This window comes from Taeniopygia guttata, chromosome 36 (genome assembly GCF_048771995.1).
Source record: "Taeniopygia guttata chromosome 36, bTaeGut7.mat, whole genome shotgun sequence".
NCBI classification, from domain to species: Eukaryota; Metazoa; Chordata; class Aves; order Passeriformes; family Estrildidae; genus Taeniopygia; species Taeniopygia guttata.
In genome coordinates this window covers 448,086-471,358 of record NC_133061.1, presented here as the reverse complement: position 1 = coordinate 471,358, position 23,273 = coordinate 448,086, and the positions used below count along the sequence as shown (strand labels likewise).

At 39.3% G+C, this 23,273-nt stretch overlaps 1 protein-coding gene across 2 annotated transcripts; it reads left to right on the top strand.

Moving 5' to 3' along the window:
- Positions 1–92: 92 nt before the first annotated feature.
- PABPN1 (poly(A) binding protein nuclear 1) lies at positions 93–21,563 on the top strand. 2 transcript variants are annotated; one of them, XM_072921376.1, is made up of 7 exons: positions 314–501; positions 3,251–3,365; positions 5,579–5,646; positions 12,959–13,065; positions 15,203–15,290; positions 19,111–19,259; positions 21,512–21,563. In XM_072921376.1, exons 2-7 carry the CDS (start codon positions 3,284–3,286, stop codon positions 21,549–21,551), a joined length of 534 nt encoding a protein of 177 aa, XP_072777477.1. In that variant the 5' UTR covers positions 314–501; positions 3,251–3,283; the 3' UTR covers positions 21,552–21,563. The 2 variants fall into 2 exon arrangements, with proteins under 2 accessions (XP_072777478.1, XP_072777477.1); XM_072921377.1 differs by lacking the exons at positions 12,959–13,065; positions 15,203–15,290; positions 19,111–19,259; positions 21,512–21,563 and adding an exon at positions 11,722–11,826 and having other exon boundaries at positions 93–501.
- Positions 21,564–23,273: the final 1,710 nt, after the last annotated feature.

The following is a 23,273-nucleotide window of genomic DNA, read 5'->3' as shown; positions in this document are numbered from 1 at the left end:
AATCTGTCTATCAGCATATCTGGCTGTTGATTGGTCAGTTTAGGTATGGTCCCGCCCACGAAGCCTCACGGCGCTCTCTGATTGGCCGCCCCCTCACGTTCCCCCTCACGGCGCGGGCGGGCGGCCATGGCGGCCATGGCGGCGGCTGCCGGAGGAGCCGCGGCCGGAACCGGGGCGGGCCCGGGGGGTCCCGGAGGAACCGGAGATCCTTCCCCGCCTTACGGCAACGGCCTGGGGGCGGCGGCGGGGCCGGAGGAGGCGGCGCTGGGAGAAGGGGGGAGCCGGGGCCGGGGCGGGAGCGGCCGCGGAGGGGCCGGGGGAGGGTCGGGAGGGGCGGCGGGGGGAAGCGGGACCGGGGCCGGAGCCGCCGCCGCTGCCGCCGCCGCCGCCGCCGCCGCCGCCTCAGCGCCGGGGCCGCCTCACGAAGGGGCCGGAGAGGAGCTGGAGGAGGAAGCGGGGCTGGGGGAAGGGGAGGCGGGGGAAGCCGCCATTGAGGACCCGGTGAGTGGATGCGTGAGGGGAGAAAAAGGGCGGGAAACTGAGGGGGGGGTTAAAAAGAGAAAAAATGGGTTAAAATGCGAATTTTGGGGGTGAAATGGGGGTTTGAGGGGATAAGGGGGTGAATGGGTTAGGGGGGGTTAAAATGAGAAAAAATGGTTTAAAATGGGAATTTTGGGGGGAAATGGGGCTTTGAGGGGATAAGGGGGTGAATGGGTGAGGGGAGAAAAAGGGCGGGAAACTGAGGGGGGGGTTAAAAAGAGAAAAAATGGGTTAAAATGGGAATTTGGGGGGGAAATGGGGGTTTGAGGGGATAAGGGGGTGAATGGGTGAGGGGAGAAAAAGGCAGGGAAACTGAGGGGGGTTAAAATGAGAAAAAATGGTTTAAAATGGGAATTTGGGGGGGAAAATGGGGGTTTGAGGGGATAAGGGGGTGAATGGGTGAGGGGGGGGTTAAAAAGAGAAAAAATGGATTAAAATGGGAATTTTGGGGGGCAAATGGGGGTTTGAGGGGATAAGGGGGTGAATGGGTGAGGGGAGAAAAAGGGCGAGAAACTGAGGGGGGGGTTAAAAAGAGAAAAAATGGGTTAAAATGGGAATTTGGGGGGGAAAATGGGGGTTTGAGGGGATAAGGGGGTGAATGGGTGAGGGGGGGTTAAAAAGAGAAAAAATGGGTTAAAATGGGAATTTGGGGGGGGAAATGGGGGTTTGAGGGGATAAGGGGGTGAAACTAAGGGGGGTTAAAAAGAGAAAAAATGGGTTAAAATGGGAATTTGGGGGGGAAATGGGGGTTTGAGGGGATAAGGGGGTCAATGGGTGAGGGGAGAAAAAGGGCGGGAAACTGAGGGGGGGTTAAAAAGAGAAAAAATGGGTTAAAATGAGAATTTGGGGGGGAAAAATGGGAGTTTGAGGGGATAAGGGGGTGAATGGGTGAGGGGAGAAAAAGGGCGGGAAACTGAGGGGGGGGTTAAAAAGAGAAAAAATGGGTTAAAATGGGAATTTTGGGGGGGAAATGGGGGTTTGAGGGGATAAGGGGGGTTGAGGGGGAAAATAGGGGGATTTGGGGGAAAAAAAGTGGGATTTGAGGGGGAAATGGGTTAAAAAGGGGGATTTGAGGGGAAAATGGGTTAAAAAAGGGGGAATTTGAGGGGGAAATGGGTTAAAAAGGGGGAATTTGAGGGGGAAATGGGTTAAAAAATGAGGGATTTGAGGGGGAAATGGGTGTAAATAGGGGGATTTGAGGGGGAAATGGGTTAGAAAAGGGGATTTGAGGGGAAAATGGGTTAAAAAGGGGAATTTGAGGGGGAAATGGGTTAAAAAGTGGGGTTTGAGGGGAAAATGGAAGATTTGAGGGAAAGAAAGAGGGATTTGAGAGGAAAATGGGGGGATTTTAGGAAAAAAAGGGATAAAAAGTGGGAAAGGAATTAAAGGGGGGAAAGTGAGGGTTTGAGGGAAAAAAGGGGGAAATGGGGAAATTTGAGGCGTAAAAAGGGAGATTTAAAGGTGTAACTTTGGGTTCTGTGGTTCCCAAATGTAACTTTGAGGTTTTTTGTGGGTTTTTTTGGGTTTGTTTTTTTTTTTTTGTTCCCAGGTGAATTTTTTGGGTTTTTGATGTTCCCAGGAGTAACTTTGTGGGGTTCTTTTTAGGGTTCTTTGTTTCTCAGGTAAATTTTGTGGGTTTTTGTCGTTCCCAGGTGAATTTTTTTGGTATTTTTTTAGGGTTTTTTGGTTCTCAGGTAAATTTTGTGGGTTTTTGTTGTTCCCAGGTAAATTTTTTTGGGTTTTTTTTAGGTTTTTTTTGGTTCCCAGGTAAATTTTGTGCGTTTTTGTTGTTCCCAGGTGAATTTTTTGGGGTTTTTTTTTAGGGTTCTTTGGTTCTCAGGTAAATTTTGTGGGTTTTTGTTGTTCCCAGGTGAATTTTTTTTAGGGTTTTTTGGTTCTCAGGTAAATTTTGTGGGTTTTTGTTGTTCCCAGGTTAATTTTTTTGGGGTTTTTTTTAGGGTTCTTTGGTTCCCAGGTAAATTTTGTGGGTTTTTGTTGTTCCCAGGTGATTTTTTTGGGGTTTTTTTTTAGGTTTCTTTGGTTCCCAGGTAAATTTTGTGGGTTTTTGTTGTTCCCAGGTGTAACTTTGGGGTTTTATTTGGGGTTTTTTTTGGGGTTTTTTGGTTCTCAGGTAAATTTTTTGGGGTTTTTGTTGTTCCCAGGTGAATTTTTTTTAGGGTTTTTTGGTTCTCAGGTAAATTTTGTGGATTTTTGTCGTTCCCAGGTTGATTTTTTTGGGGTTTTTTTTAGGGTTCTTTGGTTGCCAGGTAAATTTTGTGGGTTTTTGTCGTTCCCAGGTGAATTTTTTGGGGTTTTTTTTGGGTTCTTTGGTTCCCAGGTAAATTATGTGGGTTTTTATCGTTCCCAGGTGTAACTTTGTGGGGTTTTTTGGGGTTTTTTTAGGGTTCTTTGGTTCCCAGGTAAATTTTGTGGGTTTTTGTTGTTCCCAGGTTGATTTTTTTGGGGTTTTTTTTAGGGTTTTTTGGTTCCCAGGTAAATTTTTTTGGTTTTTGTCATTCCCAGGTGAATTTTTTGGGGTTTTTTTAGGGTTCTTTAGTTCCCAGGTAAATTTTGTGGGTTTTTGTTGTTCCCAGGTGTAACTTTGTGGGGTTTTTTGGGTTTTTTTCAGGGTTTTTTGGTTCCCAGGTAAATTTTGTGGGTTTTTATCATTCCCAGGTGAATTTTTTTGGGGTTTTTTTGGGTTTTTCAGGAGCTGGAGGCCATCAAGGCCCGGGTGCGGGAGATGGAGGAAGAGGCCGAGAAGCTGAAGGAGCTGCAGAACGAGGTGGAGAAACAGATGAACATGAGCCCTCCCCCGGGCAACGGTGAGAGGAGCCCAAAAACCCCAAATTCACCCCAAATCCACCCCGAAAACACCAAATTCGTCTGTAAATACGCAAAGTCCACCCCAAAATGGCCAAAATTCACCCCAAAATGGCCAAAATTCACACCAAAATGGCAAAAATCCGCCCCAAAATGGCCAAAAATCGCCCAAAACCACCAAATTCACTCCAAAATGGCCACAATTCACCCAAAAATGGCCAAAATCCGCCCCAAAATGGCCAAAATTCGCTCCAAATTCACCCCAAAATGGCCAAAATTCACCCCAAAACCACCAAATTCACCCCTTAATACATAAAATCCACCCCAAAATGGCCTAAATTCATGCCAAAACCACCAAATTCACCCCAAATTCATCCCAAAAACACCAAATTAGTCTGTAAATACGCTAAGTCCACCCCAAAATGGCCAAAATTCACCCAAATTCGCCCCTAAATGGCAAAAATCCGCCCCAAAATGGCAAAAATTCACTCCAAATCCACCCCAAAATGGCCAAATTTCACCCCAAAACCACCAAATTCACCCCAATTCCACCCCAAAAACACCAAATTAATCCGTAAATACGCAAAATCCACCCCAAAATGGCCAAAATTCGCCCCAAATTCACCCCAAAATGGCCAAAATTCGCCCCAAATTCACCCCAAAATGGCAAAAATCCGCCCAAAAATGGCCAAAATTCGCTCCAAACCACCAAAGTCACCCCAAAATGGCAAAAATCCGCCCCAAAATGGCCCAAATTCACCCAAATTCACCCCAAAATGGCCAAAATCCACCCCAAAATGGCCAAAATCCACCCAAAACTACCAAATTCACCCCGAAATGGACACAATTCACCCCAAAATGGCCAAAATTCACCCAAAACCACCAAATTCACATCAAATTGGCCAAAATTCACCCCAAAATGGCCACAATTCACCGCAAAACCACCAAATTCACCCCTTAACACGCAAAATCCACCCCAAAAACCCCCAAATTCACCCCAAATCCACCCCAAAACCACCAAATTCGTCCGTAAATACACAAAGTCCACCCCAAAATGGCCAAAATTCACCCCAAATTCACCCCAAAGTCACCAAGTTCACCCAAATTCACCCCAAAACCAGCACATTCACACCAAATTGGCCAAAATTCACCCCAAAAAAACCCAAATCCACCCCAAAACCACCAAATTTACCCCAAGATAGCAAAAAATCCACCCAAAATATCCAAAATGACCACAATTCACCCAAAAATGGCCGAAATTCACCCCAAAAACCCCAAACTTACCCCAAAACTACCAAATTCACCAAAATTTACCCCAAAATATCCAAAATTCACCCCAAAATGGCCACAATTCACCCCAACATGGCCAAAATTCACCCCAAAACCACCAAATCCACCCCAAATCCACCCCAAAAACACCAAGTTCACCCAAATTCACCCCAAAATGGCCACAATTCACCCCAAAAACACCAAATTCACCCCAAGGCCACCAAATTCACCCAAATTTACCCCAAAATAGACAAAATCCACCCCAAAATATCCAAAATTCACTCTGAAATGGCCACAATTCACCCAAAATTGCTAAAATTTACCCCAAAATGACCAAATATCACCCCAAAATAGCCAAAATTCACCCCAAAACCCCCCATATCACCCCAAATTCACCCCAAAATGGTCAAAGTTCACCCCAAAACCACCAAATTCATCCCAAAATGGTCAAAATTCATCTAAAAATGGCCAAAAATCCACCCAAAAAAAAATTCACCCCAAAAAACCGAAATTTACCCCAGAACTATTTTTAGTTTTAATTTTTAGTTTATTTCACCCCAAAATCCCCAGATTCACCCCAAATTGACCAAAATTCACCCCAAAATCCCCAAATTCAGCCCAAAATGAACAAAATTCACCCCAAAATCCCCAAATTCACCCCAAAATCCCCAAATTCACCCCAAAATGAACAAAATTCACCCCAAAATCCCAAAATTCACCATTAAATGGCCAAAATTCAGCCCAAAATCCCCAAAATTCACCCCAAAATCCCCAAATTCACCCCAAAATCTCCAAAATTCACTCCAAATTCAACCCTAAATCCCCAAATTTCCCCAAAAATCCCCCAAATTTTCCCCAAAACCCCCAAATTTCACCCAATTCCCTCCAAAATCCCCGAATTTTCCCAAAATCCCCTGAATTTCCCCCAATGTTTGTGTTTTTGCAGCCGGCCCGGTGATCATGTCCCTGGAGGAGAAGATGGAGGCCGACGCCCGCTCCATCTACGTGGGCAACGTAACGTCCCAAAATCCCCCAAAATCACCCCAAAATCACCCCAAAAACATTCCTAAAAATCCCCAAAAATGGCCACAAAATACCCTAAAAAAACACCCCAAAAATGTCCCAAAATCGCCTCAAAATTACGCCAAAATCATCCCCAAAATACCCTAAAAAAACACCCCAAAAATGTCCTAAAATCACCCTGAAATTACCCCAAAATCATCCCCAAAAATCCCCAAAAATGGCCCCAAAATACCCTAAAAAATCCCCCAAAATCACCCCAAAATCATCCCCAAAAATCCCCAAAAATGGCCACAAAGTACCCTAAAAAAACACCCCAAAAATCCCCCAAAATCACCCCAAAATTACGCTAAAATCATCCCCAAAAATGGCCCCCAAATCACCCCAAAATCATCCCCAAAAATCCCCAAAAATGGCCACAAAATACCCTAAAAAAACACCCCAAAAATCCCCCAAAATCACCCCAAAATTACCCCAAAAATGGCCACAAAATACCCTAAAAAAATACCCCAAAAATGTCCCAAAATCACCACAAAATTACCCCAAAATCATCCCCAAAAATGGCCACAAAATACCCTAAAAAAAATCCCCAAAAATCCCCAAAAATGGCCCCAAAATACCCTAAAAAAACACCCCAAAAATCCCTCAAAATCACCCCAAAATTACCCCAAAATCATCCCCAAAAGTCCCCAAAAATGGCCACAAAATACCCTAAAATCATCCCCAAAAATCCCCAAAAATGGCCCCAAAATACGCTAAAAAATCCCCCAAAATCACCCCAAAATCATCCCCAAAAATGGCCACAAAATACCCTTAAAAAAAAAACCCCAAAATGTCCCAAAATCCCCCCAAATTACCCCAAAATCATCCCCAAAAATCCCCAAAAATGGCCACAAAATACCCTAAAAAAAACCCCCAAAAAATCTCCCAAAATCACCCCAAAATTACCCCAAAATCATCCCCAAAAATGGCCACAAAATACCCTAAAAAAAAACCCCAAAAATCCCCCAAAATCCCCCAAAAATACCCAAAATCACCCCAAAAATGGCCACAAAATACCCAAAAAAAACACCCCAAAAATCCCCCAAAATCACCCAAAAATCATCCACAAAAATCCCCAAAAATGGCCACAAAATACCTTTTAAAAAACCCTCAAAAATGTCCCAAAATTACCCCAAAATCATCCCAAATAATCCCCCAAAAATGGCCACAAAATACCCTTAAAAAAAAAAAAAGTCCCAAAATCACCCCAAAATTACCCCAAAATCATCCCCAAAAATGGCCACAAAATACCCTAAAAAAACCCCCCAAAAATGTCCCAAAATCACCCCAAAATTACCCCAAAATCATCCCCAAAAATCCCCAAAAATGGCCACAAAATACCCTAAAAAAAAACCCCAAAAATCCCCCAAAATCCCCCAAAAATACCCAAAATCATCCCCAAAAATGGCCACAAAATACCCTAAAAAAACCCCCAAAAATCCCCCAAAACCGCCCCAAAATTACCCCAAAATCATCCCCAAAAATCCCCAAAAATGGCCCCAAAATACCCTTAAAAACCACCCAAAAAATCCCCCAAAATTACCCCAAAATCATCCCCAAAAATCTCCAAAAATGGCCCCGAAATACCCTAAAAAAAACCCCAAAAATCTCCCAAAATCACCATAAAAATACGCCAAATCATCCCCAAAAATCCCCAAAAATGGCTCCAAAATCATCCCCAAAAATGGCCCCAAAATACCCTAAAAAAAACCCCCTAAAATCCCCCAAAATCACCCCAAAATTACCCCAAAACATCCCTAAAAATCACCAAAAATGGCCGCAAAATACCCTAAAAAAACCCCAAAAATTCCCCAAAATCACCCCCAAAAATGGCCACAAAATACCCTTTAAAAAACCCTCAAAAATGTCCCAAAAATCCCCCAAAAATACCCCAAAATCATCCCCAAAATCCCCAAAAATGGCCCCAAAAATACCCTAAAAAACCACCCAAAAAATGTCACAAAATCACCCCAAAAATACCCAAAAATCATCCCCAAAAATCCCCAAAAATGACCCCAAAATACTCTAAAAAAACCCCCACAAAATGTCACAAAATTACCCCAAAAATACCCAAAAATCCCCAAAAATGGCCCCAAAATACGCTAAAAAACCACCCCAAAAATCCGCCAAAAATCACCCCAAAATTACCCCAAAATCATCCCCAAAATTACCCCAAAATCATCCCCAAAAATCCCAAAAAAATACCATTAAAAAACACCCCAAAAATGTCCCAAAATCACCCCAAAATTACCCAAAAAGTTACCCCAAAATCATCCCCAAAAATCTCCAAAAATGGCCACAAAATACCCTAAAAAAAAAAAACCAAAAAATCCCCCAAAATCACCCCGAAATTACCCCAAAATCATCCCCAAAAATGGCCCCAAAATACCCTAAAAAAACACCCTTAAAAAAAACGCCCAAAATCCCCCAAAATCACCCCAAAAAGTCCCAAAAAATGCCCCCAAAATACCCTAAAAAAACACCCCAAAAATGTCCCAAAATCAGCCAAAAATTACCCCAAAAATTCCCAGCTGAGAAATTTGGGGGTTTTGGGATTTTTTTGGGGGAATTTGGGGGAAAATTTGGGAATTTTGGGGGAAAATTGGGAATTTTGTGGAAATTTGGGGATTTTTTGGGGGGTAATTGGGGAATGTTGGGCATTTTTGGGGGGAAAATTGGGAATTTTGGGGGAAAATTTGGAATTCTGGCGGTAAAATTGGGAATTTTGAGAAAATGGGGAATCTCAAAAAATCTGGGGAATTTAGGGGGAAATTCGGGAATTTTAATAGGAAAAATTGGGAATTTTGGAGGCAAATTGGGAATTTTGGGAAATTTGGGAAAAATGGGGAATTAGTGGAAGAAAATTGGGAATTTCCAGAGGGAAAAAATTGAAATTTTGAGGGGAAAAATGGCGAAAAATCCTCAAAAAATGGTGAAAAAATGGTAAAAAAAAAGCTGAAAAATCCCCAAAAAATCCCAAAAAAAATCCCAAAAAATTCCCAAAAAATTCCCGAATTTCCCAGAGCCTTCAGGAATGGTTTTTTTTGGGGAATTTCCACGTGGATTCCGTTCCCATGGACGAGGATGGGAAATTTGGGGTTTTGGGGATTTTTTTGGGGAATTTGAGGGAAATTTGGGAATTTTGAAGGGAAAATTGGGAATTTTGGGGGAAAATTGGGAATTTTGCGGGAAAATTGGGGAATTTTGGGGATTTTTGGGGGAATATTGGGGAATGTTGGAGATTTTGGGGGGGAAATTGGGGCATTTTGGGGGAAAATTGGGAATTTTGGGGAAATTTGGGGATTTTTTGGGGGTAAATTGGGGAATTTTTTGAGATTTTTTTGCGGAAAATTGGGAATTCTGGCTGGAAAATAGGGAATTTTGAGGAAATGGGGAATTTCGAAAAATCTGGGAAATTCGGGAGGGAAAATTGAAAATTTTGTGGGAAAATTGAAGAATTTTGGGAATTTGGAAAAAAACCAGGGAATTCTGGCTGGGAAAATTGTGGAATTTTGGGGGGAAATTTCGGGGGAGAATTTGGGAATTTTGGGGGGAAATTGGGTTTTGGAAAAATGGGGAATTTCTAGAGGGAAAAAATTGGAATTTTGAGGGGGAAAAACGGCAAAAAATCTTCAAAAAATGGTAAAAAAACGCAAAAAAATGCCGAAAAATCCCCAAAAAATCGCAAAAAAATCCGAAAAAATCCCCAAAAAATTCCCAAAAATTCCCGAATTTCCAGACCCCTCAGGAATGTTTATTTTTTGGGATTCCAGGTGGATTACGGCGCCACGGCTGAGGATGGGAAATTTGGGGTTTTTAGGGATTTTTTGGGGGAATTTGGGGGGAAATTGGGAATTTTGAAGGGAAAAATTGGGAATTTTGGAGGGAAAATCGGGAATTCTGGGGAATTTGGGAAAAATGGGGAATTTGGGGAGGAAAATGGAGACTGTTCAGAGGAAAAAGTTGGAATTTTGAGGGGAAAAAATGGCGAAAAATCCTCAAAAAACGGTGAAAAAATGGAAAAAAAAAGCCGAAAAATCCCCAAAAAATCGCAAAAAAATCCGAAAAAATTCCCAAAAAATTCCCAAAATTCCGGAATGTCCCAGACCCCTCAGGAATGTTTTTTTTTGGGGATTTCCAGGTGGATTCTATTGCCATGGACGAAGAGGGGAAATTTGGGGTTTTGGGGATTTTTTGGGGAATTTGGGGGAAATTTGGGGATTTCGGAGAGAAAATTGGGAATTTTTTGGGAATTTTGTGGGAACTTGGGAATTTTGGGGGAAAATTGGGAATTTTGTGGAAAAATTAAGGAAATTTGGGGATTTTGGAGGGAAAATTGTGGAATTTTTGGGATTTTTGGGGGAAAATTGGGAATTTTTGGAGATTTTTGGGGGATTTGGGGAGAAAATTGGAAATTCTGGCAGTAAAATTGGGGAATTTTGAGGAAATGGGGAATCTCAAAAAATCTGGGGAATTTAGGGGGAAATTCAGGAATTTTTAAGGGAAAAATTGGGAATTTTTTGGGAATTTTGGAGGGAAAATTGGGAATTTTGGGAAATTTGGGAAAAATGGGGAATTTGGGGAGGAAAATGGAGAAAAAAAATGGAATTTTGAGGGGAAAAAATGGCGGAAAATCCTCAAAAAATGGTAAAAAAATGCAAAAAAAATGCCGAAAAATCTCCAAAAAAATCACAAAAAAAATCCGAAAAAATTCCAAAAAAATTCCCAAATTTCCCAGACCCCTCAGGAATTTCAGGTTTTTTGGGAATTTCCAGGTGGATTACGGGGCCATGGCTGAGGATGGGAAATTTGGGGTTTTTGGGGATTTTTGGGGGAATTTCGGGGGAAATTTGGGAATTTTGAAGGGAAAATTGGAATTTTTGGGGAATTTTGTGGAGAAAATTGGGAATTTTGGGGGAAAATTGGGAATTTTGGGGGAAAATTAGGAATTTGGGGGAAAATTGGGAATTCTGGTGGAAAAATTGGGGAATTTTGAGGAAATGGGGAATTTTGGAAAATCTGGAAAATTAGGAATGGAAAGTTGAGAATTTTGTGGGAAAATTGAGGAATTTTGGGGATTTTTTTGGGAATTTGAGAAAAACGGTGAATTCTGGGCGGGAAAATTGGGGGGAAAATTGGGGAATTTTTGGGGGGAAAATTTGGTTTTGGAATTTAGGGAGGAAAATGGGGAAATTGGGGAGGAAAACGGGGAATTTCCAGAGGGAAAAAATTGTAATTTTGAGGTGAAAAAATGGCGAAAAATCCTCAAAAAATGGTAAAAAAACGCCAAAAAAAAGCCGAAAAATCACAAAAAAAATCCCAAAAAATTCCCCAAAATTCCAGAATTTCCAGACCCCTCAGGAATGTTTATTTTTTGGGATTCCAGGTGGATTACGGGGCTACGGCCAAGGATGGGAAATTTGGGGTTTTTGGGGATTTTTTTTTGAAATTTGGGAATTTTGAAGGGAAAATTGGGAATTTTTTGGGAATTTTGGAGGCAAATTGGGAATTTTTTGGGAAACTTGGGAATTTTGTGGAAAAATTGGGGAATTTTGGGTGGAAATTGGGAATTTTTGGAGAGTCTTGGAGGATTTGGGGGGAAAATTGGGAATTTTTTGGGGAAAATTGGGAATTCTGGCAGAAAAAGATGGGAATTTTGAGGAAATAGGGAATTTCAGGAAAATCTGGGAAATTTGGGAGGGAAAATTGAGAATTTTCTGGGGATTTTTTGGGAATTTGAGAAAAACGGGTAATTCTGGGTGAAAAAATTGGGGATTTTGAAGGGAAAATTGGGGATTTTGGGAGAAAATTGGGGAATTTTGGGGGGAAAATGGAGAATTTCCAGAGGGAAAAAATTGGAATTTTGAGGTGAAAAAACGGCGAAAAATCCTCAAAAAATGCAAAAAAAAACCGCCGAAAAATCCCCAAAAAATCCCCCAAAAAATCCGAAAAAATCCCCAAAACAATTCCCAAAAATTCCGGAATGTCCCAGATCCCTCAGGAATATTTATTTTTTTGGGATTCCAGGTGGATTACGGCGCCACGGCCGAGGATGGGAAATTTGGGGGTTTTTCGGGATTTTTTTGGGGAATTTGGGAGGAAATTTGGGAATTTTGAAGGGAAAATTGGGAATTTTGTGGAAATTTGGGGATTTTTTGGGGGGGGAATCTGGAATTTTGGGGATTTTTGGGGAAAATTGGGAATTTTGGGGCAAAATTGGGAATTCTGGCTGGAAAATTGAGAATTTTGTGGGAAAATGAGGAATTTTGGGGATTTTTTTGGGAATTTGAGAAAAACAGGGAATTCTGGGCGGGAAAATTGGGGATTTTTGGGGGTAAGATTGGGTTTTGGAAAAATGGGGAATTTGGGGAATAAAATGGGGAATTTCAGAGGGAAAAAAATGGAATTTTGAGGGGAAAAAATGGCGAAAAATCCTCAAAAAACGGTAAAAAAATGCCGAAAAATCCCCAAAAAATCACAAAAAAAATCCGAAAAAATTCCCAAAAAATTCCCAAAAATTCCAGAATGTCCCAGACCCCTCAGGAATATTTATTTTTTTGGGAATTTCAGGTGGATTCCAGGGCCACGGCTGAGGAGGGGAAATTTGGGGGTTTTGGGGATGTTTTGGAGAATTTGGGGGGAAATTTAGGAATTTTGAAGGGAAAATTGGAATTTTTGGGGAATTTTGTGGAGAAAATTGGGAAATTTGGTAAATTTGGGAAAAATGGGGAATTTGGGGAGGAAAATGGGGAAAAAAAATGGAATTTTGAGGGGAAAAAATGGCAAAAAATCTTTTAAAAATGGTGAAAAAATGGTAAAAAAAAGCTGAAAAATTCCCCAAAAAATTCCCAAAAAATTCCCAAAAATTCCCGAATTTCCAGAACCCCTCAGGAATATTTATTTTTTTGGAATTCCAGGTGGATTACGGCGCCACGGCTGAGGGGGGCAAATTTGGGGTTTTTGGGGATTTTTTTGGGGGAATTTTGGAATTTTGAAGGGAAAATTGGGAATTTTTTGGGAATTTTGGAGGCAAATTGGGAATTTTGAGAAATTTGGGAAAAATGGGGAATTCAGGGAGGAAAATGGGGAATTTCCAGACGGAAAAAATGTGAATTTTGAGGTGAAAAAATGGCGAAAAATCTTTAAAAAATAGTAAAAAAAAGCCGAAAAATCCCCAAAAAAATCCCAAAAATTCCCAAAAAATCCCCAAAAATTCCGGAATGTCCCAGACCCCTCAGGAATGTTTATTTTTGGGGAATTCCAGGTGGATTACGGCGCCACGGCCGAGGAGCTGGAGGCGCATTTCCACGGCTGCGGCTCCGTCAACCGCGTCACCATCCTGTGCGACAAGTACAGCGGCCACCCCAAGGGGTCAGTATGCAAATACATGCAGATTTATGCTAATGAGGGACCCAAGGGACACGCCCCTCCCCGCCTTTTCGGGGTACACAAAAAAAACCCCGCGAAAATCGGCCCAAATTTGGGGAAAAAACCCGAATTTTGGCATGAAAAATGTCAAAATTTGCACCGAAAAAACCATAAAAATTTGTCTCGAAATATCTCAAAATTTGTCCCAAAAAAATCTCAAAATTTATGCCAAAAAATCCAAAAATTTATCTGAAATTCACCTCAAAAATATCGCAAAATTTGCCCCAAAATATTCCAAAATTTACGCCAAAAATTACCTGAAATTCACCCAAAAAATCCCAAAATTTGTTCCAAAAAAATCTTAAAATTTACCCCAAAATTTACATGAAATTCGCCCCAAAAAAAAAATCCCAAAATTTACCCTGGAGTATTTCAAAATTTGTCTCAGAAAATCCCAAATTTCACCCCAAAATTCGCCCCAAAAAAAATCCCAAAATATTTCAAAATTTGTCTCAGAAAATCCCAAATTTCACCCCAAAATTCATCACATTGGTCTAAAAGATATCAAAATTCCCTCCGAAAAATCCCAAAATTCATCCCAAAAATCCTAAAAAATTGTGAAATTTATCCCAAAAAATCTGAAAATAGATCACAAAAGTTACCTGCAATTCATCCAAAAAAAATCCCAAAATGTCCATCAAAAAATAACAAAATTCACCCCAAAAGTACCAAAATTCACCCAAAATGTACCTGAAATTCACCAAAAAAAGCCCCAAAATTTATTTCAAAAAAACCTCAAAATTTTCCACAAAATTCTCCTGAAATTCACCAAAAAATCTCAAAATTTACCTGAAATTCACCCAAAATTCATCCCATAAAATCCCAAACTCCGGGCAAAAAATCCCAAAATTCGTCCTAAAAATTCCCAAAATTCACCCCAAAAAAACCCCAAAATTCATCCCAAAAAAATCCCAAAATTCATCCCCAAAATTTCCCATTTTTGGGCCATTTTGGGCTGATTTTAGTGCTGATTTTTGGGCTGAATTTCCCCATTTTTGGGCCGATTTCTGTGTGATTTTAGTGCCGATTTTTGGGCTGAATTCCCCCATTTTTGGCTGATTTTTGGGCTGAATTCCCCATTTTTGGGCCGATTTTTGAGCTGAATTCCCCATTTTTTGTTCCATTTTTGTCTGATTTTAGTGCCGAATTTTGGGCTGAATTCCCCTATTTTTACTCCATTTTTGTCTCATTTTTGGGCTGATTTGGGCTGATTTTTGGGCCAAATTCCCCCATTTTTGTCTGATTTTTGGGCCGATTTCTGTGCGATTTTAGTGCCAATTTTTGGGCTGAATTTCCCCATTTTTGGGCTGATTTCTGGGTGATTTTAGTGCCGATTTTTGGGCTGAATTTCCCCATTTTTGGGCTGATTATTGGGCCAAATTCCCCCATTTTTGGCTGATTTTTGGGCTGATTTCTGTGTAAATCTTAGTGCCGATTTTTGGGCTGAATTCCCCATTTTTGAGCCGATTTTTGGGCTGAATTTCCCCAGTTTTGGGCCAATTTTTGGGTTAAATTTCCCCATTTTTGGGCCGATTTCTGTGTGATTTTAGTGCTCATTTTTGGGCCGAATTCCCCCATTTTTGGCTGATTTTTGGGCTGATTTCTGTGTTATTTTAGTGCCGATTTTTGGGCTGATTTTTGAGCTGAATTCCCCCATTTTTTGCTGATTTTTGGGCTGATTTCTGTGTGATTTTTGAACTGATTTTGGGCTGATTTTTGAGTTGAATTCCCCCATTTTTGTCTGATTTTTGGGCCGATTTCTGGGTGATTTTAGTGCCGATTTTTGGGCTGAATTCCCCCATTTTGGGCTGATTTTTGGCCCAATTTCTGTGTGATTTTAGTGTCGATTTTTGGGCCAAATTCCCCCATTTTTGGCTGATTTTTGGGCCGATTTCTGTGTGATTTTAGTGCCGATTTTAGTGCCGATTTTTGGGCCGAATTCCCCCAATTTTGGTGCATTTTTAATCTGATTTTTGGGCCGATTTCTGTGTGATTTTAGTGCCGATTTTAGTGCCGATTTTTGGGCCGAATTCCCCCATTTTCGGTCCATTTTTAATCTGATTTTTGGGTGATTTTCCAGCTTTGCGTACATCGAGTTCTCGGACAAGGAGTCGGTTCGGACGTCGATGGCGTTGGACGAGTCCCTGTTCCGGGGGAGGCAGATCAAGGTCAGAATTCCCAAAATTCCCAAAAATCCCCAAATTCCCACATTTCCCCCGAATTCCCAGCATTTCCCAGCACTTCCACAACTTTTCCCACTTTTTTCCCCATTTTTTTTTCATTTTTTCCCCATTTTTTCCCTTTTTTTTCTGATTTTTTTATCTATTTTTTCCCAATTTTTTCTGATTTTTTTCTTGATTTTTCCTAATTTTTTCCTTGATTTTTCCTGATTTTTTTTCTGAGTTTCTCCTGATTTTTTCTGATCTTTCCTGATTTTTTTCTGATTTTTTTCTTGATTTTTTCCCAGTTTTTTTTTTTTGTTTTTCTTTAATTTTTTTTTCCTCCCAATTTTTCCCTAAATTCCCACCATTTTCCACCATTTCCCACCATTTCCCATAATTTTCCCCATTTTCACCCATTTTTTCCCGATTTTTTTTTCTTTTTTTCTCTATTTTTTCCCATTTTTTCCTGATTTTTTCTTGATTATTCCCAATTTTTTCCTGATTTTTTTCTGATTTTTTCTTGATTTTTTCCTCATTTTTTCTTCATTTTTTCCCATTTTTTTCCCTTTTTCCTTTTATTTTTTTTCCCTCCCAATTTTTCCCTAAATTCCCACCATTTTCCACCATTTCCCATTATTTTCCCCATTTTCCCACTTTTTTCCCGATTTTTTCATTTTTTCCCTATTTTTTCTGATTTTTTCTTGATTATTCCCAATTTTTTTCTGTATTTTTCCTGATTTTTTTCTGATGTTTTCTTGATTTTTTTCATTTTTTCCCAATTTTTTTCTGTTTTTTTTTCTTGATTTTTCTTGATTTTTTTCTTGATTTTTCCTGATTTTTTCTTGATTTTCTTGATTTTTCCTGATTTTTATTCTGATTTTTCCTTGTTTTTTTTCCTTGATTTTTCCTGATTTTCTTCCTGATCTTTTCTGATTTTTTCCTGATTTTTTTTCCTGATGTTTTTCCTGATTTTTTTCTTGATTTTTCCTGATTTTTTCTTGATTTTTTCCCGGTTTTTTTCCTTTTTTCCTTTGATTTTTCTTTTCCTCCCAATTTTTCCCTAAATTCCCACCATTTTCCACCATTTCCCATAATTTTCCCCATTTTCCCACTTTTTTCCTGATTTTTTTTCATTTTTTCCCTATTTTTTCCCAAGTTTTTCTGATTTTTTCTTGATTATTGCCAAATTTTTCCTGATTTTTCCTGATTTTTTTTCTTGATTTTTTCCCATTTTTTTCCTTTTTTCCTTGGATTTTTCTTTTCCTCCCAATTTTTCCCTAAATTCCCACCATTTTCCACCATTTCCCAGAATTTTCCCCATTTTCACCCATTTTTTCTCGATTTTTTTTTCATTTTTTCCCTATTTTTTCCCATTTTTTTTCTGATATTTTCTTGATTATTCCTGATTTTTTTCCTGATTTTTTTCTGATTTTTTCTTGATTTTTTCTGAATTTTTTCTTGATTTTTTCCCAGTTTTTTTTGTTTTTCTTTAATTTTTTTTCTTCCCAATTTTTCCCTAAATTCCCACCATTTTCCACCATTTCCCAGAATTTTCCCCAATTTTTTTCCTATTTTTTAGTTTTCTTCTGATTTTTTCTTTTTCACCCATTTTTTCTGATTTTTTTCTTCATTTTTCCAATTTTTCCTGATTTTCTCCCTTTTTTCTTGGATTTTCTGCCCTTTTTTCCCAGTTTTCCCCAAATTCCCACACTTTTCCCCGAATTCCCACATTTTCCATCATTTTTCCCATTTTCTACAATTTTTTCATCATTTACCCCATTTTTTCCCTTTTTTCCCGATTTTTTCAAATTTTTTTCTTGATTTTTCCTGATTTTTTCTGGTTTTTCCCTTTGTTCTTTGATTTTCCCTAATTTTCTATGATTTTCCCAATTTTTTCTAAATTTTTCGTGATTTTTTCTGATTTTTCCCCTTTTTTCGATTTTTCCATTTATTCCCAAATTCCTTTTCCCGATTTTCCCCAAATTTTCACCCATTTTCCCCATTTTTTCACCGTTTCTCCCCAAATTTTCTCCGTTTTTTCCCAAAATCCCCGTTTTTCTCCCCAAAATTCCATCCCCAACACCACAAACATTATTTAACCCTTTAGTTTCCCTTCTATTCCCCCATTTCTTTAATATTTTACATATTTTTCCACTGCTTTTCCCCAAATTTTCACCAATTTTCGCCATTTTTTCACCCTTTCTCCCCAAATTTTCTCCGTTTTTTCCCAAAATCCCCATTTTTCTCCCCAAAATCCGATCCGCAAGAATACAAACCTCATTTAACCCTTTATTTTCCATTCTATTCCCCATTTTTCCTCCTAATTTCGCCATTTCTTCACCGATTTTCCCCATTTTTCCACCGATTTTCCCCATTTTTTCACCGTTTCTCCCCAAATTTTCTCTGTTTTTTCCCAAAATCCCCTTTTTTCTCCCCAAAATCTGATCCCCAAGAGCACCAACTTTAATTAACCCTTTATTTCTCATTTATTCCGCGTTTTTTCTCCTATTTTCGCCATTTTTTCACCGATTTTCACCATTTTTTCACTGTTTCTCCCCAAATTTTTTCCATTTTTCCCAAAAATCCCCTTTTTTCACCACAAAATTCCATCCCCAACACCACAAACGTTATTTAACCCTTTATTTTCCTTTCTATTCCTGCATTTTCCCTCCATTTTTCTCCTATTTTCCCCATTTTTTCACCGATTTTCGCCATTTTTTCACCGTTCTTCCCCAAATTTTCTCTGTTTTTTCCCAAAATCCCCTTTTTTCGCCCCAAAATTCCATCCCAAAACCGCAAACATTATTTAACCCTTTATTTTCCTTTCCATTCCCCCATTTCTTTCATATTTCCCCCATTTTTCCACCGATTTTCGCCGTTTTTCCACCGATTTTTGCCATTTTTTCACCGTTTCTCCCCAAATTTTCTCCGTTTTTTCCCAAAATCCCCGTTTTTCTCCCCAAAATTCGATTCTCAAGAACACAAACCTCATTTAACCCTTTATTTTCATTCTAGTCCCCATTTTCCCTCCTATTTTCCCCATTTTTCCACCGATTTTCACCAAATTTTTACTGATTTTCCCCATTTTTTCACCGTTTCTCCCCAAATTTTCCCTATTTTTTCCCAAAATCCCCTTTTTTTGCCCCAAAACAACAAACCTTAATTAACCCTTTATTTTCCTTTCCATTCCCGCATTTCTTTCATATTTCCCCCATTTTTCCACCGATTTTCGCCATTTTTCACCGATTTTTGCCGTTTTTTCACCATTTCACCCCAAATTTTCAGCTTTTTTTCCCAAAATCCCCTTTTTTCTCCCCAAAATCCAATCCCCAGGAGCACGAACCTTTATTAACCCTTTATTTCCCCATTTATGTCCACGTTTTCCCTCCTATTTTCCCCATTTCTTCACTGATTTTCGCCATTCTTTCACCGTTTCTCCCCAAATTTTCTCTGTTTTTTCCCCAAATCCCCGTTTTTCTCCCCAAAATTCCATCCCAAACACCACCAACCTCATTTAACCCTTTATTTCCCCATTTATTTCCGCATTTTTCTCTTATTTTCGCCGTTTCTTCACCGATTTTCGCTGTTTTTTCACCTTCACCCCCCAAATTTTCGCCATTTTTTCCCAAAATCCCCTTTTTTCACCCCAAAACAACAAACCTTAATTAACCCTTTATTTTCCTTTCTATTCCCCCATTTTCCCTCCTACTTTCGCCGTTTCTTCACCGATTTTCGCCATTTTTTCACTGATTTTCGCCATTTTTTCACCGTTTCTCCCCAAATTTTCTCCGTTTTTTCCCAAAATCCCCTTTTTTCGCCCCAAAAGGTGATCCCCAAGAGGACGAACCGCCCCGGGATCAGCAGCACCGACCGCGGGTTCCCCCGGGGGCGATTCCGGGGGCGGGGGGGGGGATACGGCTCCGCCCGGTCCCGATTCTACAGCGGCTACGCCCGGCCCCGGGCACGGGGCTACAGGTCAGATTTGGGGCAAAAAACAACAGTTTTGGGGCTTTCTAGGACTTGAGGTTTTTGGGAAGGGATTTGGGGTCATTCCTGGAAAATTTGGGGTTTTTTGAAGTGATTTTGGGGCGTTTTCGGGGCCGTTTTTAGAGGCGTTTTTGCATCTTCGTGGTTCATTTTTGGGGTTTTTCAGGTGAGTTTTTTGGGGTGAATTTTTGGGATTTTGGGGCTTTTTAGGATTTGGGAATTTTGGGAAGGGGTTTTGGGTCATTTCAGAAAAATTTGGGGTTTTTTGAAGCGATTTTGGGGCATTTTCAGAGCCCTTTTTAGCGGCGTTTCTCCATTCCGCGGTTGATTTTCGGGGTGTTTTCAGGTGAGTTTTTTGGGGTGAATTTTTGGGATTTTGGGGCTTTTTAGGACTTCAGGGTTTTGGGAAGGGATTTTGGGACATTTCTGGAAAATTTGGGGGTTTTTGGAGCGATTTTGGGGCGTTTTCGGGGCTGTTTTTAGCGGCGTTTCTCCAATTCGCGGTTGGTTTTTGGAGCGTTTTCAGGTGAGTTTTGGGGTTTTTCAGGTGAGTTTTTTGGGTTCAAATCCTGCGATTTTGGGGCTTTTTAGGACTTGAGGTTTTTGGGAAGGGATTTGGGGTCATTCCTGGAAAATTTGGGGTTTTTTTAAGCGATTTTGGGGTGTTTTTGGGGCCATTTTTAGAGGCGTTTTTGCTGTTGATTTTAGAGGTTCTCAGGTGAGTTTTGGGGTTTTTCAGGTGAGATTTTTGGGTTCAAACCCTGTGATTTTGGGGATTTTTAGGATTTGAGGTTTTTGGGAAGGGATTTGGGGTCATTCCTGGAAAATTTGGGATTTTTTGAAGCAATTTTGGGGCATTTTTGGGTTTTCCAGGTGAGTTTTTGGGGGGATTTTGGGATTTTCAGGTGAATTTTGGGTCGTTTTGGGGTGAAATTCTGAAATTTTCCATCAGAATTTGGGACATTTTGGGCCAAAATTTCCAATTTTCCATCAGAACTTGACTGATTTTGGGTCAAAATTCCAATTTTCCATCAAATTTTGGGACAATTTTATTGATTTTGGTGAATTTTGGGTCAAAATTTTCAAATTTCCATCAAAATTCGGAGTTCTCATTCAAACTTTGGGACATTTTGGGCCAAAATTCCCAATTTTCCATTTATTTTTAGGTACTTTGGGAGATTTTCAGCTGAAATTTCCAATTTTTTTAATGGAATTTTGGGGTTCTTAATAAATTTTGGGAGATTTTGGGCTGAAATTCCCAATTTTCCATCAATTTTTAGGACATTTTGGCTGATTTTGGGTTGAAATTTTCAATTTTCCATCAATTTTTGGGACATTTTGGCTGATTTTGGGACATTTTGGGTTGAAATTTCCAATTTTACACCAAATTTTGGCTGATTTTTGGGACATTTTGGGTCAAAATTTCCAATTTTTAACCAAATTTTGGGGTTCTCATTCAAATTTTGGGACATTTTGGGCTCAAATTTCCAAATTTTGGGTTTTCACTCCAATTTTGGGCAATTTTGGGTCGAATTTTCCAATTTTTTTGGGGGGTTCTCATTCAAATTTTGGGACATTTTGGGCCGAAATTCCCAATTTTCCATCAAATTTTGGCTTATTTTGGGTCAAAATTCCAATTTCCATCAAATTTTTGGACAATTTGGTTGATTTTGGTGTATTTTGGGTTAAAATTTTCCAATTTCCATCAAAATTTGGGGTTCTCATTCAAATTTTGGGACATTTTGAGGCCAAAATTCCCAATTTTCCATTTATTTTCAGGTGCTTTTGGGACATTTTCAGCCAAAATTTCCAATTTTTTAATGGAATTTTGAGGTTCTTAATAAATTTTGGGAGATTTTGGGCTGAAATTCCCAATTTTCCATCAATTTTTAGGATATTTTGGCTGATTTTGGGTTGAAATTTTCAATTTTCCATCAATTTTTGGGACATTTTGGGTTGAAATTTTCAATTTTCCATCAATTTTTAGGACATTTTGGCTGATTTTGGGTTGAAATTTTCAATTTTCCATCAATTTTTTGGACATTTTGGGTTGAAATTACCAATTTTCCATCAATTTTGGGACATTTTGGCTGATTTTGGGTTGAAATTTTCAATTTTCCATCAATTTTTGGGACATTTTGGCTGATTTTGGGACATTTTGGGTTGAAATTTTTCATTTTCCATCAATATTTTGTTGTTTTTTTCCCAAAATTCTGATTTTTTCCCTTTTTTTTCCACAGGGGCCGTTCCAGAGCCACCTCCTGGTACTCCCCGTATTAAAAACCCCCAAAATTCCCTTTTTTCCCCCCAAAAAAAAACTCCCAAATTTTGGGGTGGGGGGGAGGGGCCCCGCCCGCCCCTCCCCCACCCCTGACCGGACAAAAAAAATCCCAAATTTCTCTTTTTTCCCCCCAAAAACCAAAAAAAAAGTTTGTTTTTTGCAGGTGGAGCCGGAGCCGGAAAAGGCGTCGGGGGAGGGGGGAAAAAATTCCAAAAAACAAAAAAAAATTTAAAAATTTGGGGGAATTTTGGGAATTCCGGGGGTGGGGGAGGGGCTGGAAAAGGAGGAGGGGGAGGGGGAGGAGGAAGAAAAAATTTAAAAATCCCAAAAAATAAAAAAATTTTGGGGTCCCCGGGGTGGGAGGAGGGAAAAAAATAAAAAAAAAAATAAAAAAATTGAAAAAAAAAATTTGAATTTTTGGGTTTTTTTGTGAGTTTTTGATTTTTTTCCCCAAAATTTCCCCTCAAAATTCACTTTTTTTCCCTAAATTTTTTACATTTTAGAGCAAATTTTATAATTTTTCATAAAATTTTTCATAATTTTCCAAATTTTCACATTTTGGGCCAATTTTCCCTTTTTTCCTGAATTTTCCCCATTTTTTCCCACTCAAAATTTGCTTTTCCTGTGAATTTTTCTCATTTCGGAGCAAAATTTCCCATTTCCCCCTAAATTTTCCCCAAATTTTCTGTATTTTTAACTAAATTTTCCCTTTTCCTCAAATTTTCACATTTTCCACCAAATTTTCCCCATTTTAGGCCAAATTTCCCATTTTTTCCCTGAATTTCCCCTTTTTCCCCAAAAAATTCACTTTTCCTTTCATTTTTCACATTTTGACCCAAAATTTCCCATTTTCCTCAAATTTTCTCCTTTTTTTCCCAAAATTTCCCCAATTTTCCACATTTTGACCAAATTTTCCCCAATTTTCCTCCAAATTTTCCCTTTTGTAGCCCAAAATTTCCCATTTTCCCCAAATTTCTCCTTTTCCCCCAATTTTCCACAAATTTCCCCCAAAATTTCTCATTTTTTCCAATTTTCCCAAATTTTACCCCAAAAATTCAACTTTTCCCCAAAGTTTTCCCAAATTTTCCCCCCAAAATTCTCCTTTTTCCCAATTTTCCCCTAATTTTCCCCAAATTTTCCATAAATTCCCCCAAAATTTCTCCTTTTTTACACGATTTTCCCCAAAATTCTCCTTTTTCCCCAAATTTTCCTTTTCTCTCAAATTTCCCCCAAATTTTCCCCATTTCCCCCCAAATTTCTCATTTTTTTCCCGATTTTCCCCTAAATTTTCCTTTTTTCCTCCACTTTTTCCCCATTTCCCCCCAAAATTTTCCTTTTTTTGTCCAAATTTCCCCCCAAATTCCCCCAAATTTGTCCTTTTTTACACAATTTTCCCCAAAATTCTCCTTTTTCCCCCAAATTTTCCCCATTTCCCCCCAAATTTCTCAATTTTTCCCGATTTTGCCCTAAATTTTCCTTTTTCCCCAATTTTTCCCCATTTCCCCCCAAATTTTCCTTTTTTTGGTCCAAATTTTCCCAAAAATTCCCCAAAATTTCTCCTTTTTTTCCACAATTTCCCTCAAATATTCCCCAAAATTCCCCAAAATTTCTCATTTTTTACACAATTTTCCCCAAAATTCTCCTTTTTTCCCCAAATTTTCCCCATTTTCCCCCAAATTTCTCAATTTTTCCCGATTTTCCCCTAAATTTTCCTTTTTTCC

Bases quoted from the DNA above. Each gene is read 5' to 3' on its own strand.
- PABPN1 (XM_072921377.1), top strand. From the start codon at position 127: ATGGCGGCCATGGCGGCGGCTGCCGGAGGAGCCGCGGCCGGAACCGGG. The intron at 502-3,250 runs GTGAGTGGATGC...TGGGTTTTTCAG, and splicing joins AAGCCGCCATTGAGGACCCG to GAGCTGGAGGCCATCAAGGC. The intron at 5,647-11,721 runs GTAACGTCCCAA...TTGGGATTCCAG, and splicing joins GCTCCATCTACGTGGGCAAC to GTGGATTACGGCGCCACGGC.